General features: G+C 49.3%; 1 protein-coding gene across 1 annotated transcript in view; it reads right to left on the reverse strand.

Annotated features, from left to right (window-relative positions):
* sspo (SCO-spondin) overlaps positions 1 to 15,000 on the reverse strand; it is a 129,333-nt gene that overhangs the window by 65,204 nt on the left and 49,129 nt on the right. Inside the window, 14 exon segments of the mRNA XM_061237735.1 lie at positions 35 to 163; positions 877 to 1,074; positions 1,472 to 1,624; positions 2,478 to 2,645; positions 3,387 to 3,528; positions 6,632 to 6,845; positions 7,799 to 7,919; positions 8,211 to 8,235; positions 8,827 to 8,911; positions 9,986 to 10,175; positions 11,684 to 11,857; positions 12,181 to 12,322; positions 12,817 to 12,944; positions 14,467 to 14,727. Coding sequence (XP_061093719.1) covers positions 35 to 163; positions 877 to 1,074; positions 1,472 to 1,624; positions 2,478 to 2,645; positions 3,387 to 3,528; positions 6,632 to 6,845; positions 7,799 to 7,919; positions 8,211 to 8,235; positions 8,827 to 8,911; positions 9,986 to 10,175; positions 11,684 to 11,857; positions 12,181 to 12,322; positions 12,817 to 12,944; positions 14,467 to 14,727 — 2,130 coding nt within the window.

Raw genomic sequence — 15,000 nt, forward strand, 5'->3', positions numbered from 1 at the left:
CGTTCTGATTGGCCCGTGTGCCTGTCAGTCATACCGCAGCCCTGCTCGTCGGACCCGTCCAGGCAGTCCCTCTGCAGGTCGCACTTCCTGTCCAGGTGCACGCACTCCCCGCTGCCGCAGGAGAACTGCTTGGCGGAGCAGGGGCTGGGCACCAGGGGGCGCCCTGACGGCCCCACGGGCCCCGGAGACGGAGACGGAGGCGGGGTGCCTGGGGGGAAGCACAGGATCAGAGCGCGTTAGGGACAACGTGCTGTGCGGTACTGTAGGGTGCTCCAGTACGTCTATTCATCATCACAAGGCCGGTTTATAGCCCAGCGACAGAGCAGTGCTGTGAGCGATGGTGTGTAATGGCTGTCGCTGGTCGCGGTGATATTCGGTTTGTTCTCTGTGCGACTGGAGTGCGTTTATACTTTATTTGCTAAGTGCAAAGACCACTGTATAAGTCGGGCGACAATCAAACGTTCATGACTGTTCTGCGACTGAGTGTTGGACTATAAACCCGCTTATTCCTGGTCAGGATCATGGGGGAGTGCTGGAGCCCATCCCAGCATGCATTGCGCGAGAGGCAGGAATACCCCCGGTACAGGGTGCACACATTGTTCACTCACACGCGCCGACCTACAATCTCAGAAATAATAAAGAGACAGCGGAGCTACACTTCTGGTCTTCAAGGATTGAATTTTGAAAACTTGAAAGGACAGTAATGTTCTCTTTGGAAAATGTACTCGTTTGTACAAATTAAGTATATATTGCAATTTTTTGTTTGTTTTACATTTGTACCCTTTTAGGCACTTATCACACTTTCATTTCGGAGAGTGTAGGGGTAATGTAGACTCTCTTACTATGAACTGGAAGTGGCTTTGGATATGCTAAAACAACAAGTGTACAATCTGTACGACACGCCATGATACTCACCACAGCGATCTTCGTCCGAGCCGTCGGGACAGTCCAGCTGTCCGTCACACACAAACGCCGTGTCCACGCAGCCGAACGACCGGCACGCGAACTGCCCCTCCACGCAAAGCACCCTGGGTAGGCCGCCGTCCGAGGGCGTGGGCGTGAACCTGCTGAGGTCTGCGGGTCAAAGGTCACACAGGAGCGACGATGAGGCGGCTACGCTTACGGCTGACATTAAAAACGCGACACACTTTGAGGTTATATATACAGGGAGAGATTTAGTCAGGAATGCAGGTCAGAAGAGGCATTAAAAGGATGGGATTGTGATGGAAAAACCATATAGCAGATGCATCATACATCCAGATAGCTGGACCCCCCACAGAACAGGACACTGAATGAGAACAGTGAGATGGGTCTCTTTCAAGATTTGAAGAAGATTGAACTTCAAACAAGCTAATATATTCTACCTGAGACACAATAAATGATCTTATTACAAGACTAAAACTCATGTTAAGACGGTCACTTTCTGCCGTGTTGCTCAGTGTACAGATTCTGGGAGGGAGGGTTCTGGTACCAATAATGCCGGGTTCTCCTGTGGGGCCCGAAACATGAGGCCCCAGCCCGGGGGTCCCTGTGGTGAGATAGGACGACCTGGGGGTGGTCAGGCCCAGAATCCCGGGACTCCCTGTGGGCCCGGTCCGGTCCCGGAGGCCCGGAACACCTGTACCTGGGGAGTTCAGAATGGCACAACTGGCAACCTTCCTTTGAAAAAGCAAACAAATAAAGCTTCAGTTCTGCCGGATTACAGGCAGGGCCATTGTCATGAAGTGTATTTGCGTACGTGCATATTGCTGGTGTTGTGTATAAACCTTGTATCTCAAAAAACATAATTTATCGTATAATTTTGAACATAGCCAACTTGAGAGTAGGCAGGGTACCCTCCTTGCATATTTTAAATTTGAAGGGGGGATTTGGAGGGATTGGTATGTAATGTACCCCACCTCGTGCCCGCCACAACCTCTTCACACACAGGCTCACAGTCATCTCCGCACAGAAGAGACAGCCTGGTGTCTGTCCACCATTTTGTCACAGAAAGCTTCCATTGTCCTTCTTGTATATGTGATGAGTGCAGGTTAATTACTTGGAAGACTCTGTGTACGTCATTCAGTGAATGAATGTGCATGTTCTGCTGTGATGCCAGACCATTCACCAGGGCTTGTGTGTCTAAAGGCCCGTCCACACTACAAACGATAACTAAAAATAAAAAAACTTTAAAAACCAGTCAAACTCAAGTGGATGGCAGAGTCCACACAACAGAAACAACAACAACAGCGATGGATGATATCATTGGGGTCACTTTCAGAGCGATTTTCTCCAGCTGCATGAACGATAAAACACTGACAGCCAATCAAAATACATCTGAATTTCAACATTCAACATGGCAGACGACCCAGCAGAATGATGTTATCATTCATCAGTGTGGACTCTCACATGGTTATAGTTATGGTGATCGTTATGGTTAGAGTCATGGTTATAGTTATGGCTCATTGTGGCCGGGCCTTAGCCCTCCGGCTCCTCACCACAGCCCAGCTCGTCCGAGTGGTCAGCGCAGTCCTGGCGGCCATCACACAGCTTGGAGACGGGCACACAACCTCCGCTGTGACACGCAAAATGGCCGCCGGCGCAGAGCGCAGGTGTGACCGCTCCGCCACCAGGGGGCAGTGTCACGCTGCCGGGAGTGACCAGGTCTGGGGAGGGAAAGCGTGACACCGTCAGGCTGAGCAAGTTCCTCCTTCCTTCACCTAGTAATTATGACGTTCTGTCTCCGCTATGTGTAGTTGTGAAACTAAAACTACCCTGAATGTACAATATGAAAATCCTATCAAATTGCCCCACAAAACAACATATTTACAACACACATTTTTGTCAAAAATGTCAGTTAGAACCTTATTGTTCTTAGGTCATAAGTAAGTAAGATCCAGTACAGAGACAGAACCTGGCCTGAATTCAGCAGGATATTAACAGGACAGGATGACAAGGGGGGTAGATCCCGAACAGGGAGACAGCACTGTGAGCTAATAGAAGTTGGGTGGGGGGTTACTGGCGAGGCACACGAGCAGTCTGTGGCTGTAGCTGGTGCCTACACAAATGTCGGATCAAGACATGATTGAGCCAATTAAATCATTAAGAGCAGTTAAGTTGGCACAAAATCCTGAAGCGGATCGGCCGTTGCTGTGCACCCCTGTTCTAAGGTCATGATTTCATACAGAGGCAGAACCTGGCCTGAACTCAAGCAGGATGTCAACAGGACAGGATGACAAGGCGGTAATCCCAAACAGAGAGACAGCAGTGTGAGGTAATAGAAGTCGGGGGGGGTTGAGACGGGGTGGGGGGGGGGGGTGGGGGGGGGTGGGAGGGTGGGGGGGTTGAGACGGGGTGGGGGGGGGGTGGGGGGGTTGAGACGGGGTGGGGTGCGCAGCGAGGCTCACCTCCCCTGCAGCCCAGGATCTCCACGCGGAGGTGAAAGGTCGGGCGGAACTTCACGGCAACGATGCGGAGGAACCGCGCCCGCACCAGCCTGCCCAGCCAGCGTGTGACCGGCGCGCGACCCACCATGTGCACGTCAAACACCTGGAGAGGGACGGAGACACCCCCGCTAACACAGCCGCCACCGAGACCCCCGCAGACACGCTGACACTGCAACTGAGCGTGTGCGGTGTAAGCCAGTCATAAGTAACATTTGGTCTCATGCGCTGGTCAGCTTGCTGACTTCCCCCTCCTGGAGCATACATTGTTAGCACCCACCGTTGGCACACATGCCTGTGGGGGAGAGCTAGAGAAGGATTCTTAGAGGCGCCTTCTTGGGCCCTGGGGGCCCCCCTTTTCTCACATTCCAGAACAGGAATATTGGAGATGGTATAAACATGTTTCATGATAATCCCAGGTCAGAATATAGTGATGTTTGGTGTTATTCTGATTGGTTCAGTGCGACTGGTGTAATGGTCTAGTTTTTGTAACAGTCTACCGTTGATATCATAACCATTCAGGAGCCGAGGGGAAACTGGGCAAAAGCTGTCTCTGTAGAAGCCATGTGTTTTAGCCCCCTGCCTGGTGGGCCTGGCTGTAAATTATAGATGGGTGACTCACTTTTAGGGTCAAGAACTAAGGCCTGGATTTCGGAGATAAGGAGAAGAAACCAAACAGTCTGGGATGTCTCCTTTCCTTTCATTCACCCAAATCAGGTTTATCCAAAAGGTGTATTACCATGAGAGGCACAAAGACATATTTACAGCATAATGCAGTTATCATGAAAACTCCCAACTACAGCATTCATAGATAAGATGGGGCGGCCTGTAGCCTAGTGGTTAAGGTCAGGAAGGGCTGCCATTTGTGAGGGGCCTGAGAGCTGGGGTTTCAATGTTGTTTAGACTACCTGTTGGGGAGTTAAGATGTATGAGTGGTCCAAGGCCAGTTGGGTCATGGGAAAAGAATCCTCCCGAACATTGGTGACCTCCCTGTGACCCCATACCTGGTCACTTCCAAGGGGGAAGACTCCGGGCAATGCCACAGTGCCCTCATTTGGGCACTGCTGCCATTACACCGGTGACTGCTCTCCTAGATTAAATATTCAAAACTGCTATTAAGATAGTAAATAGACCCGGTAACACCTTGAAAACAATGCCCATGTGATCCTTTTATTATTATTGCATTAAGTCTTATGTAATGGTAACAGGAATTGCATGTAAAATGGATAATCAGGAGGGAAGTTTCATGATAACTGCAACATAATAAAACATAAGGGTAATCTGTTTGGTATGGATGTGATCTGATAAAATCAAGGAATCGGATGAGATACATTTCATACCAAATGGAATTTAATAAACTATAGTTTCAGTATCCCAAGGGAAAACCTACACGTCCTCCCTTAGTAATCATCTCATTTTCCCTACTCAACAACCCCCAACGGTGAGGGTGTAAATTCCAGATTTGACCACCCCTCCAGGTTGATTTATGGCACTGCCGCCTGGTTCCAAACGTATGATTTGGCATAAAAGCAAGGGAGACAGACCAATCTGGGAAGATCGTATTCGACTTCCCACACAGCATATTGTACGTGTATGTAAGTATCAGGAAGATCGTATTCGACTTCCACACAACATGTCTTAGGTATGTATGTATGTATGTATGTATGTGTAGCAGCGGAAGATCGTATTCGACTTTCCACACGGCATATTCTATACTCTGTGTTTGTGTGTAGTCCAAGCAGGCTAGGTATGATTATTTACTCTATCTCTATTCTTAATTTGTGTATTTTATACTTGATTGTGATATTCTAAAGCTAATAACCTACCTGTCTGCGAATAAACTATTTTGTTTGGAACTTGACTCTAATTCATCCTGTACCTTTTCAGCCTAAATTACAACTGAATACTCAGGGGGAAATGGTGGCTGAAGACCGACCGATCGGCGGGGCGGTACACCTGTGGTAGTTCTAAGCTGTGCGGCCAGCAGTTTCTGTCCCTTAAAGGGTCGGGTGACGCACGGCTCTTGTGATTTGGTGCGAAGGGAACCCTTGGGCGTTACGGCGCTGGTTCCTGCCAAATTAGCTCTAAGGAGCCCAGTTAATGCTACGCCAACCTGGGCTCGCAACTATCATGGCAGGTTTGCATGTATTGTGTTGACTGGACCCGCAGCCTCTGAGTTCTCCACCGAACTGAGATTTCAGCAGTAATGCTAATCCCGGGAGCATCTATTGAGTAATGGTGGCGCAGGTACAAGTCGAATGTAATCACTCCCGAGGTCCGCGTAAATTGCAAACCCAAATTTCTAAATTATATTTTAAATGGAGTCAGATAAACGAGTAAAACTATAGTAACCACTAAGCGTACAATACGGCCCCGTTTGAGAACGGAGAATATTAAGAATTGTACTGATCCGTTTCTGGCCAGCTATAAACGGGATTTGGGGCAGGTCAATCCATATCCGACCCATGGCAACGGACCCAGTATATTCTTAAACATAATTGTGCTCTGTTCTTGTACGGAGGATAATAATTAACCCAACTAATGTTCTCCCAGCAACGCCAGAAGGACAAGCATGCAAAACCCCCTTCGGCCCCCGCTAAATTCCGTCATTGGGTTAGCTGTGGGGTTTTACAGCGGACATCTGGTCCTGCTCTCCACCAACAACCGCCACTGAGACCCCCACAGACACGCTGACACTGCAACTGAGCAAGTGCGGACATCTGGTCCTGCTCTCCACCAACAAGCTGTGTCGCAACTTGCACACTCATGTACGTGCGCACTCCCTGTTCTTATACGTTTAAACTTACTGGTGCACTTAAAGGTCAACGACGTTCAATGCAAGAACATAAAATCCATTAGTTTGAGACACACTTGTACTATGACGACATGACATGATTCTGACGTTACAAGAAACACATCCGGAGCAGCTTAGACTGACTGATCTGAAGTGACAGTTAGCGAGCGAGCTACGTTATAGCATACAAATGTGTGGTGAATATACTGTAGGTTGGTATGGTTTTATTTACAAAGTAAACAGGGAAAAGTGCCTCGCATTATGTATATTAACATTAAGATGAGAGAACCCATGAACCTCAGAACTTGATTCACGCACTAACTAGCCCACAAGTATTCCATTTGAGACACAGCCTTTTTCTAGCCCGGATGCAGTTGGCCCGTGATGTCATCACCCCGCGCCGCGCGTGTCGCACCTTGACGGGCGAGCTCCCATCGGCGCTCTCGGTGTAGTCGGCGAAGTCTCTCTCCTCCAGGGCGAAGGCCAGCCGGTACTGGGTGAAGTAGCCGGAGGTGGCCTCGCTGCCCTGGGTCACCACGCCCGACACCCAGGTGGGCTCCCGCAGGTCCACCTGGAAGAAGGGCCGGGGGTCGTCCCGCAGCGGGCTCCACCCGGGCTCCATGATCAGCCTATCGGGCGACAGCGCCCAAACGTCAAGCCAACACCGCACAAAGAGACCGTCTTAACACTGGCCACTTTTATCCAAAGTGACTTACATTTGAGTAGACTAAACAGGGGCTAATGGAACGATGTGAGCTTTGCTTAAGGGCCCAACAGCTGCACTGACCTTATAGTGGCTACACTGGGGCATTTTATGGTTTTTGCAGTGAACTGCAACAGCTGAACAACACCTGAACTGTCACTTTAAAATCCCCCGCAGAACTGGAATTACATTATATTACATTACATGTCATTTGGCAGATGCTCTTATCCAGAGCGACGTACTGTTATATATTATATATATATATTATATATATATTATTATATATATTATATTATTATATTATATTATTGGCATTTGGCAGACGCTCTTATCCAGAGCAACGTACAGTTGATTAGACTAAGCAGGAGACAATCCTCCCCTGGAGCAATGCAGGGTTAAGGGCCTTGCTCAAGGGCCCAACGGCTGTGCGGATCTTATTGTGGCTACACCGGGATTAGAATCACCGACCTTGCGTGTCCCAGTCATTTACCTTAACCACTACGCTACAGGCTGCCCTAAATGAACCCAGAACCTCGACAATTTTCAATTCAATTAGATTTTTATTTGTTGGGCTGTTTAAATGTCAGGAAGAGGGTTTCAGAGTAACAGAAGGACAACTGGACATTAACCAGGCCTGCGCATTGCTATGTCTGTCCTTTGAGTAGTCACAGTAAGATCAGGGCAGCTGTTGGGCCCTTAACCTCACATTGCTCCAGGGGGATCGGGGGATTGGCCCCTGTTTAGTCTAGTCTAGTCTAATTAGTCTAATAAATAATAAGTCGCTTTGGATAAAAGCTAAATAGCTGTAATGTAATGTTTCAGGAATGCCGTGGGACGTTCGGCGAGTCTTCCCGGCGTTCCCGAGGGATGAACACTCACACGTTGGGCACGATGTTGAGCCGCCCGGCGTCGGCGGGGTTGTTCTGGCGGTACGTGGAGGAGCTCAGCTGACCGTACCGAATCCGGCCGTCCTCCAGACCCAAAGGAGAGGAGCAGACGCCTGTGGGATGCAGGAGGACTTTGACACAACCGTAATCACTCCCTGTCAACAAACCGGTTCTGTCTGTACAGGAGCCAATTATTTGTGACTGATACCCTAATAAAGATAAGAGTCAGGCTACATAAAAGACTAATATGCCTGTTAACCTTCAGACAAATAGGATCTTGTGCAACACCTAGACTCAAACGAATGTTTAATTTTATCAGCTGAATGTGCTACAAGAGTAAGCACTTTGGAATCATGGGAAGACAGAGTCCTCCCACAGACCTGGCCTTTAGCCCGCAACAATACCTTTCCACCAAGGCTCCCCTTCTCCCTGGCAACAAAAGAGAAGATTACCGTTAAATACAGTTAAATTCAGCTAAATTCAAACTTTAACTGGTGACACTTTACAATAAGGTTACATGAATTGGTATGAACTAATTTAAGCAGTTCCGCTTTATTTATGTACTTAATTCATGCTAACAAATACATTAGTTACTGCCAATTCATATTGGAATGAGAAAAAAAAAAGTTTATGTATTTGCTAATGGTTAATATTTAACGGTCAACTAATTATTACATTTATCCTATTGTTTGCTAATATATAAATATGAATGCAGCCAATACATTAGTTAGTCGTTAACAACTACATTAGTTAAAGCCAATTCAGGTAGCCTTATTGTAACGTGTGACTCTTTATTCAAACTGATGCCCCAAATAAAAGTTTTTTGGTGTTATTATTGTGTTTTTAATGTATATCTTTAATGTATTTATTTTCTGTTTTTATCTGCATGTACAGCACATTGTGTTGCGGATCTGGGTGAAATGTACAGCACAAATAAAGTTTAGCTTTTTGTTGCTTCAGCGTGATGCGTTGTTGTGTGAAATGATGATGGGAATAGTTTGTGGGGACCTGGAGGCTCACCGGGGCTGCAGTGGTGCCAGGCTGGGGCACAGAGACAGCGGCCATACGGGGGGTCGTGCGGGGGGAGGGTGTCGGACCTCCAGGCCTGTGTGGGAACAACCGCACAGACGCAGTTTACAACAAAAGGGGAGGAAAACATAGTAACTTTTTTTTTTCTTTCCAGTATGAAAAGATTAGCTTGTTTTCAGTTACTGTTTGCCTGACACGTGACAAATTGTCTCGCCTCAATGGAAATATTTTTGTCATATTTAGCAAGAAATCTATATAAAAAAAGGGCCATCTGGGATCACCATGTGGGGTGTGAAGATTGACATAGGTTTTGTTTCTGCAGTGTGTTGAGTGTGTGTGAGTGTGTGTGAGTGTGTGTGTGTGTGTATAGGAGGGTTTCAGAGACCTCTCTCCTCCCGGGGTAAGGGTGGTGAGTGTGTGTGTGTGTGTGTGTATGTGTGTGTGTGTGTGTGTGTGTGTGTGTAGGAGTGTGTGTGTGTGTATAGGAGTGTGTGAGAGACCTCTCTCCTCCCGGGGTCAGGGTGGTGAGTGTGTGTGAGTGTGTGTATAGGAGTGTGTGTGTGTGTGTGTATAGGAGTGTGTGTGAGTGTGTGTGTGTGTAGGAGTGTGTGTGTGTGGTGTAGGAGTGTGTGAGAGACCTCTCTCCTCCCAGGGTCAGGGTGGTGAGTGTGTGTGTGTGTGTGTATAGGAGTGTGTGTGTGTGGTGTAGGAGTGTGTGAGAGACCTCTCTCCTCCCGGGGTGAGGGTGGTGAGTGTGTGTGAGTGTGTGTGTGTGTAGGAGTGTGTGTGAGTGTGTGAGTGTGAGTGTGTGTGTGTGTGTGTGTAGGAGTGTGTGAGAGACCGCTCTCCTCCCGGCGTGAGGGTGGTGAGTGTGCGTGTGTATAGGAGTGTGTGTGTGTGTGTGTGTGTGTGTGTGTAGGAGTGTGTGTGTGTGTGTGGGTGTGTGTGTGTAGGAGTGTGTGAGAGACCTCTCTCCTCCCGGGGTCAGGGTGGTGAGTGTGTGTGAGTGTGTGTGTGTAGGAGTGTGTGAGAGACCTCTCTCCTCCCGGGGTGAGGGTGGTGAGTGTGTGTGAGTGTGTGTGTGTGTAGGAGTGTGTGTGAGTGTGTGAGTGTGTGTGTGTGAGTGTGTGTGTGTGTGTGTGTGAGAGACCTCTCTCCTCCCGGGGTGAGGGTGGTGAGGTTCGAGTGGGGGAAACAGCCCATCTCATCCGCTCCGTCGGGGCAGTCAGGCTGTCCGTCACAGCGCTGGGTCACCTCGATGCAGTCCCCTGGTGGCGGGCAGGAGAACTGCCCTCTCAGGCAGCCCTGGGGGCCCCGCGAGGTCGGAGGGGGCTGGGAGCCTGGGGAGAAAAATATTTTACAGTATTTAACCGTATTTTACCGTATTTTACTGCCATACCTCGCGTTCCCAGTGCTCCCCTCAACTCTACAATGAAATTTTAGTACACTCCCAGCCTGGGAGTTCTTCCTTGCCACTGTCATCATGGTCCTAGAGGGACCGAGAACTGCTGGCTTTCCACCCTCCCTTCACCAGGGAGTCAGGTGTGAAGACAGTGTGGCCAATTAGTAGCACTAATAACCCCGGAGAACAGAAACCCAGAGCTGGATTTGGATTTGAGGGCCAGATTTGATTATTGCTGCCCGAGGCATTCTCTTGGGGGGGGTCCCGGCACGAATCTCTGTCACGCTCCTTCATGACAAGCGTCATTTTTTTAATCCCACTTCACCGCGAAGTGTTTACGATGAGAGTAAGCCGAAGATAATATTCCTCAATCCGTCATCACCATGGAGACTTGTCACCGTGGAGAGCCATATGAACACCGCACAACGGTAGATAAAGGGCCGCAGCGATAGGGCAAAGTGAGGTAGGTAGCTGGGTGAACACCGAAACCCAAGAGTGAGCAGCGGCCATTCTGGGGGAAAATGGCTGCTGTGGGTTGGTGCTATAGTTTGGTGGCGGTTAAGGTGAGTTCCCCCCCCCCACTTCACTGCAAAAACGTTTCGAGCTCATAAGACGCGAGCCTCACTTTGGTGGTGCTCAAGATGATCTCTTCACTTCACAGGGAAGAGATCATGAGATGAACAATAAGCTAAAGATAAAATTCCTCATCCGTCATCATCACCATGGAGACCTGTTACCATGGAGAGTGATATGAACACAGCGCTAGTGTTAGCGTTAGCCTTGGCTCTTACCGCAGTGCACTGTCACCATGGAGAGCAATATGAACACAAGCATTAGCATTAGCCTTGGCCACAGTACAGTGTCATAGCATTTGCATTAGCGTTAGCATTAGCAGTGCACTGTCGCAATGGAGGGCGATATGAACACTAGTGCTAGCATTAGCATTAGCACTGCACAGTCACCATGGAGAGCGATATGAACACTAGCGTTAGCATTAGCATTAGCACTGCACAGTCACCATGGAGAGCGATATGAACACTAGCGTTAGCGTTAGCACAGCACTGTCACCATGGAGAGCGATATGAACACTAGCGTTAGCCGTGGCCCTTACACACAGTGCATTATCACCATGGAGAGTGCTATGAACACTAGCGCTAGCATTAGCATTAGACATTAGCAGTACACTGTCACCATGGAGAGCGATATGAACACTAGCATTAGCGTTAGCATCAGACATTAGCAGTACACTGTCACCATGGAGAGCGATATGAACACTAGCATTAGACATTAGCACTGCACAGTCACCATGGAGAGCGATATGAACACTAGCGCTAGAGTTAGCATTAGACATTAGCAGTACACTGTCACCATGGAGAGCGATATGAACACAGCGCTAGCGTTAGCATTAGCGTTGGCGTTAGCGCTAGCATTAGCCGTGGGCCTCACCGCAGTGCAGCTCGTCCGAAGCGTCTCCGCAGTCGTTCACCCCGTCGCACAGGACCCCCCGGGGCCCCGCCGGCACACAGCGCCCGTTCCCACAGCGGTACTCCTGCTCCCTGCAGGGCCGCCAGGGCGGGACGGAGAGCACTGTGGGAGACGGGGTGGAGAGCCACTGGAGACCTGGGGGAAGGGCAGGACGTTACAGGCCAGCAGGGGACTCACTGGGATCCCATTTTGACTAACGTGTTTCCCATTTTGACGAGTGTGCCACACTCAAGAAGATGTGTGAAATCTAGTGTGACAGAGGGCCTCTGCCTGTGGTCAGGCAGTCAGTGAGAGAGGGGTCTGTCTGTAAGAGAGAGGGGTCAGGCTCTCAGTGAGAGAGAGGTCTGTCTGTAAGAGAGAGGGGTCAGGCTGTCAGTGAGAGAGGGGTCTGATGTAAGAGAGGGGTCAGGCTGTAAGAGAGGGGTCTGGCCGTAAGAGAGAGGGGTCAGGGGTCTCACCCTCTCCACAGCCCATTAGCTCCACTCTCAGGTAGATCCCGTTCTGGAAGTCGTGCGGCAGGATTCGCACGTACTGCGCGGACACCATCCTGTCCAGCCTCACCTGCGCCGTGCCACTGTCGTCACGGTTACCCAGGAACACCTGGGCGAGGCCGGGAGAAGAGGGGTGATTTTTAACCCTCTGAAGAGTAGGTTTTTCAGAAAATCAGTGTTCTAGAACCCCGTCACGTTCAGTTGGCAGCAGTGATTGTTACATCATTACAGCACAGTTTTTCAGCTGACTCTTTTATCCAAAGTGACTTACAGTTGATTAGACTAAGTAGGGGCCAATTCGCCCTGGAGCAATGTGGGGTCAAGGGCCCAACAGCTGTGCAGATCTTATTACAATGGACACAATGGGGCTTGATCCCCCAACCATCCAGGGCCAAGTCAAGCACCTTAGCCACTAGGCTACAGGCTGCCCACGAATACATCAGCATTAGAATGTTCAGTTAAGAACATTCCAATCGCATATTTGTGACCTCACACCTCAAAGGGTTAAAGGTCACGGATAAAGATCATGCAGTTAACTGAGAGTCCCTATAAGGGAAGGGCAGGATTTTGAGGGGAGAGAGGGGACAGAGAGGTGGGCAGTACCTTGGCACGGGGGCGAGCGTCAGTAATCAGCTCCTGGTAGGTGTACCAGTGCCTCCCGTCATTACTGAACTGCAGGTAGAAACTGGACACAAACGCGTCGAACACACCCCCGCCCTGCGTTATGATACCTGCGTGAGAGAGCGAGAGAGAGAGAGAGAGAGAGAGAGAGAGGAGGAGGGGCGGGCAGAGCTGAGTATTTTTTATATTTTTTATCATATTATAAATTATTATTTTAGTATGTTGTATTTCATATTTTGTATCCATACCCAGACATGAGAGTGAGTGTATGCATCTATCTTGCCTTGGCAATCACAGTCAGTGGCATTGTAAAAGCATCGCTCAGGATTAGCAGCGTATGACATTTCACAGAAACATACTGGCAGTTGTGAGAGTCTTATATTGCATATGAGCCTTATATATGGGACAGACTGCACAGTTATTGTGTGTAAAAGCACCGGCCTGTGTCTGCTCGCTAACATAAATCTGTCCGCACAACCGCGGAGATAGTCTAGAATGGGTCACATTTCACTGAGCTCAGTCAATACCAACAATGACGCATGAGTGTGGCAGTGTACAGCGTACAGTCTCAGAACTAAAGGTACGAAAGGGTAAAAATGTTTGTCACTTGGGCAGTACCCTGTAGGTACATACAATTGCACCCCTAGCCAGCAATAAATAATTACTTTGCGCCTTCATTGTTTGGGGAAAATGTATTCATTTGTACCCAAAGAGAACAGTACAGTACTTTCAGGGTACATTTGGGAAATTTGATCCCTGAATAATAAAAATGTCCCTCCTACACAGATCACTTCATGTCTGAGAGTGAAGCATACTGGATGCATGTTGGCTGTGGTTGGTTCAGATCCCTGGCCCTGCCCCCCCGGTTGCTTAGTACCCGTGATGTTGTGAGGTGTTGAGTAACCCTGGCCTAAAAGCTAAATAGTATCTCGCACCGTATCAAGCCTGGTCTTGAAAACCCCCAGTGTTTCTGCCTCCACTACATGTCCTGGCCAGCCATTCCACACCGTGACCAACCACTCTGTGTGAAAAAAGACTTCCTAATGTCTGTGTGGAATTCATCCGTTGCCCATCTCCGTTTACCCATGATGCCTAAAAAGATACAATGCTCATCGCTGGTGCAATACCCTGTAGGTACAAAATTTAATTACTTTGCGCCTTTCTTGCTTGGAAAGAGTACTCGGGCGACATGGCTCAGGCGGTAAGAGCGGTCGTCTGGCAGTCGGAGGGTTGCCGGTTCGATCCCCGCACGGGCTGTGTCGTAGTGTCCCTGAGCAAGACACCTAACCCCCAAATGCTCCTGACGAGCTGGTCGGGGCCTTGCATGGCAGCCAATCGCCGTCGGTGTGTGAGTGTGTGTATGAATGGGTGAATGGAGAAGCATCAATTGTACAGCGCTTTGGATAAAGGCGCTATATAAATGCCTGCCATTTACCATTTATTTACTCATTTATACCCAAAGAGAACAGTACAAGTACTTTCAGGGGACATTTTGGAAATTTGATCACTGAAGAATAAGGATGCGGAATGTGTCTGTTGCCAATCTCTATTCCACACAGTGACCACTCTCTGTGGGAAAAAAATTCTTCCTAATGCCAGTGCGGGATTTTTCTGTCGCCGGTCTCCGTTTACCCGTGATATTGCGGGGCCGCAGCAGGTCCAGCTGCAGGTAGGGCGGCTGCACGGAGCGGTGGCTGTAGTCGCTGTAGGGGCCCTCGGGGGCCCACGGCGGCAGGTCGCGGTAGCGCTCAGGCTCCGGCCCCCAGCCCTGCAGGTCGCTGTGGGGGTCCCGCGCGTGCAGACGCCCCGCGGAGGGGGGGTGGCCGTGCTGGTGGGAGGAGGCGTCAAAGCTGGAGTCCGGGAGAGACTGCACCAGGGGGCTCCAGCACTCGTCTGTCAGAGGCACACGCAAACACACACACATATATCTCCCATATTCAGATACTCAGGGGTACTTCAGTGGTACACACAAACACACATATCTCTCATATTCAGATACTCAGGGGTACTTCAGTGGTACACACAAACACACACATATCTCTCATATTCAGATACTCAGGGGTACTTCAGTGGTACACACAAACACACACATATCTCTCATATTCAGATACTCAGGGGTATTTCAGTGGCACATGCAAACACACACACACATATCACCCATATTTA

Source organism: Conger conger, chromosome 4 (assembly GCF_963514075.1).
Source record: "Conger conger chromosome 4, fConCon1.1, whole genome shotgun sequence".
Classification (NCBI taxonomy): Eukaryota; Metazoa; Chordata; class Actinopteri; order Anguilliformes; family Congridae; genus Conger; species Conger conger.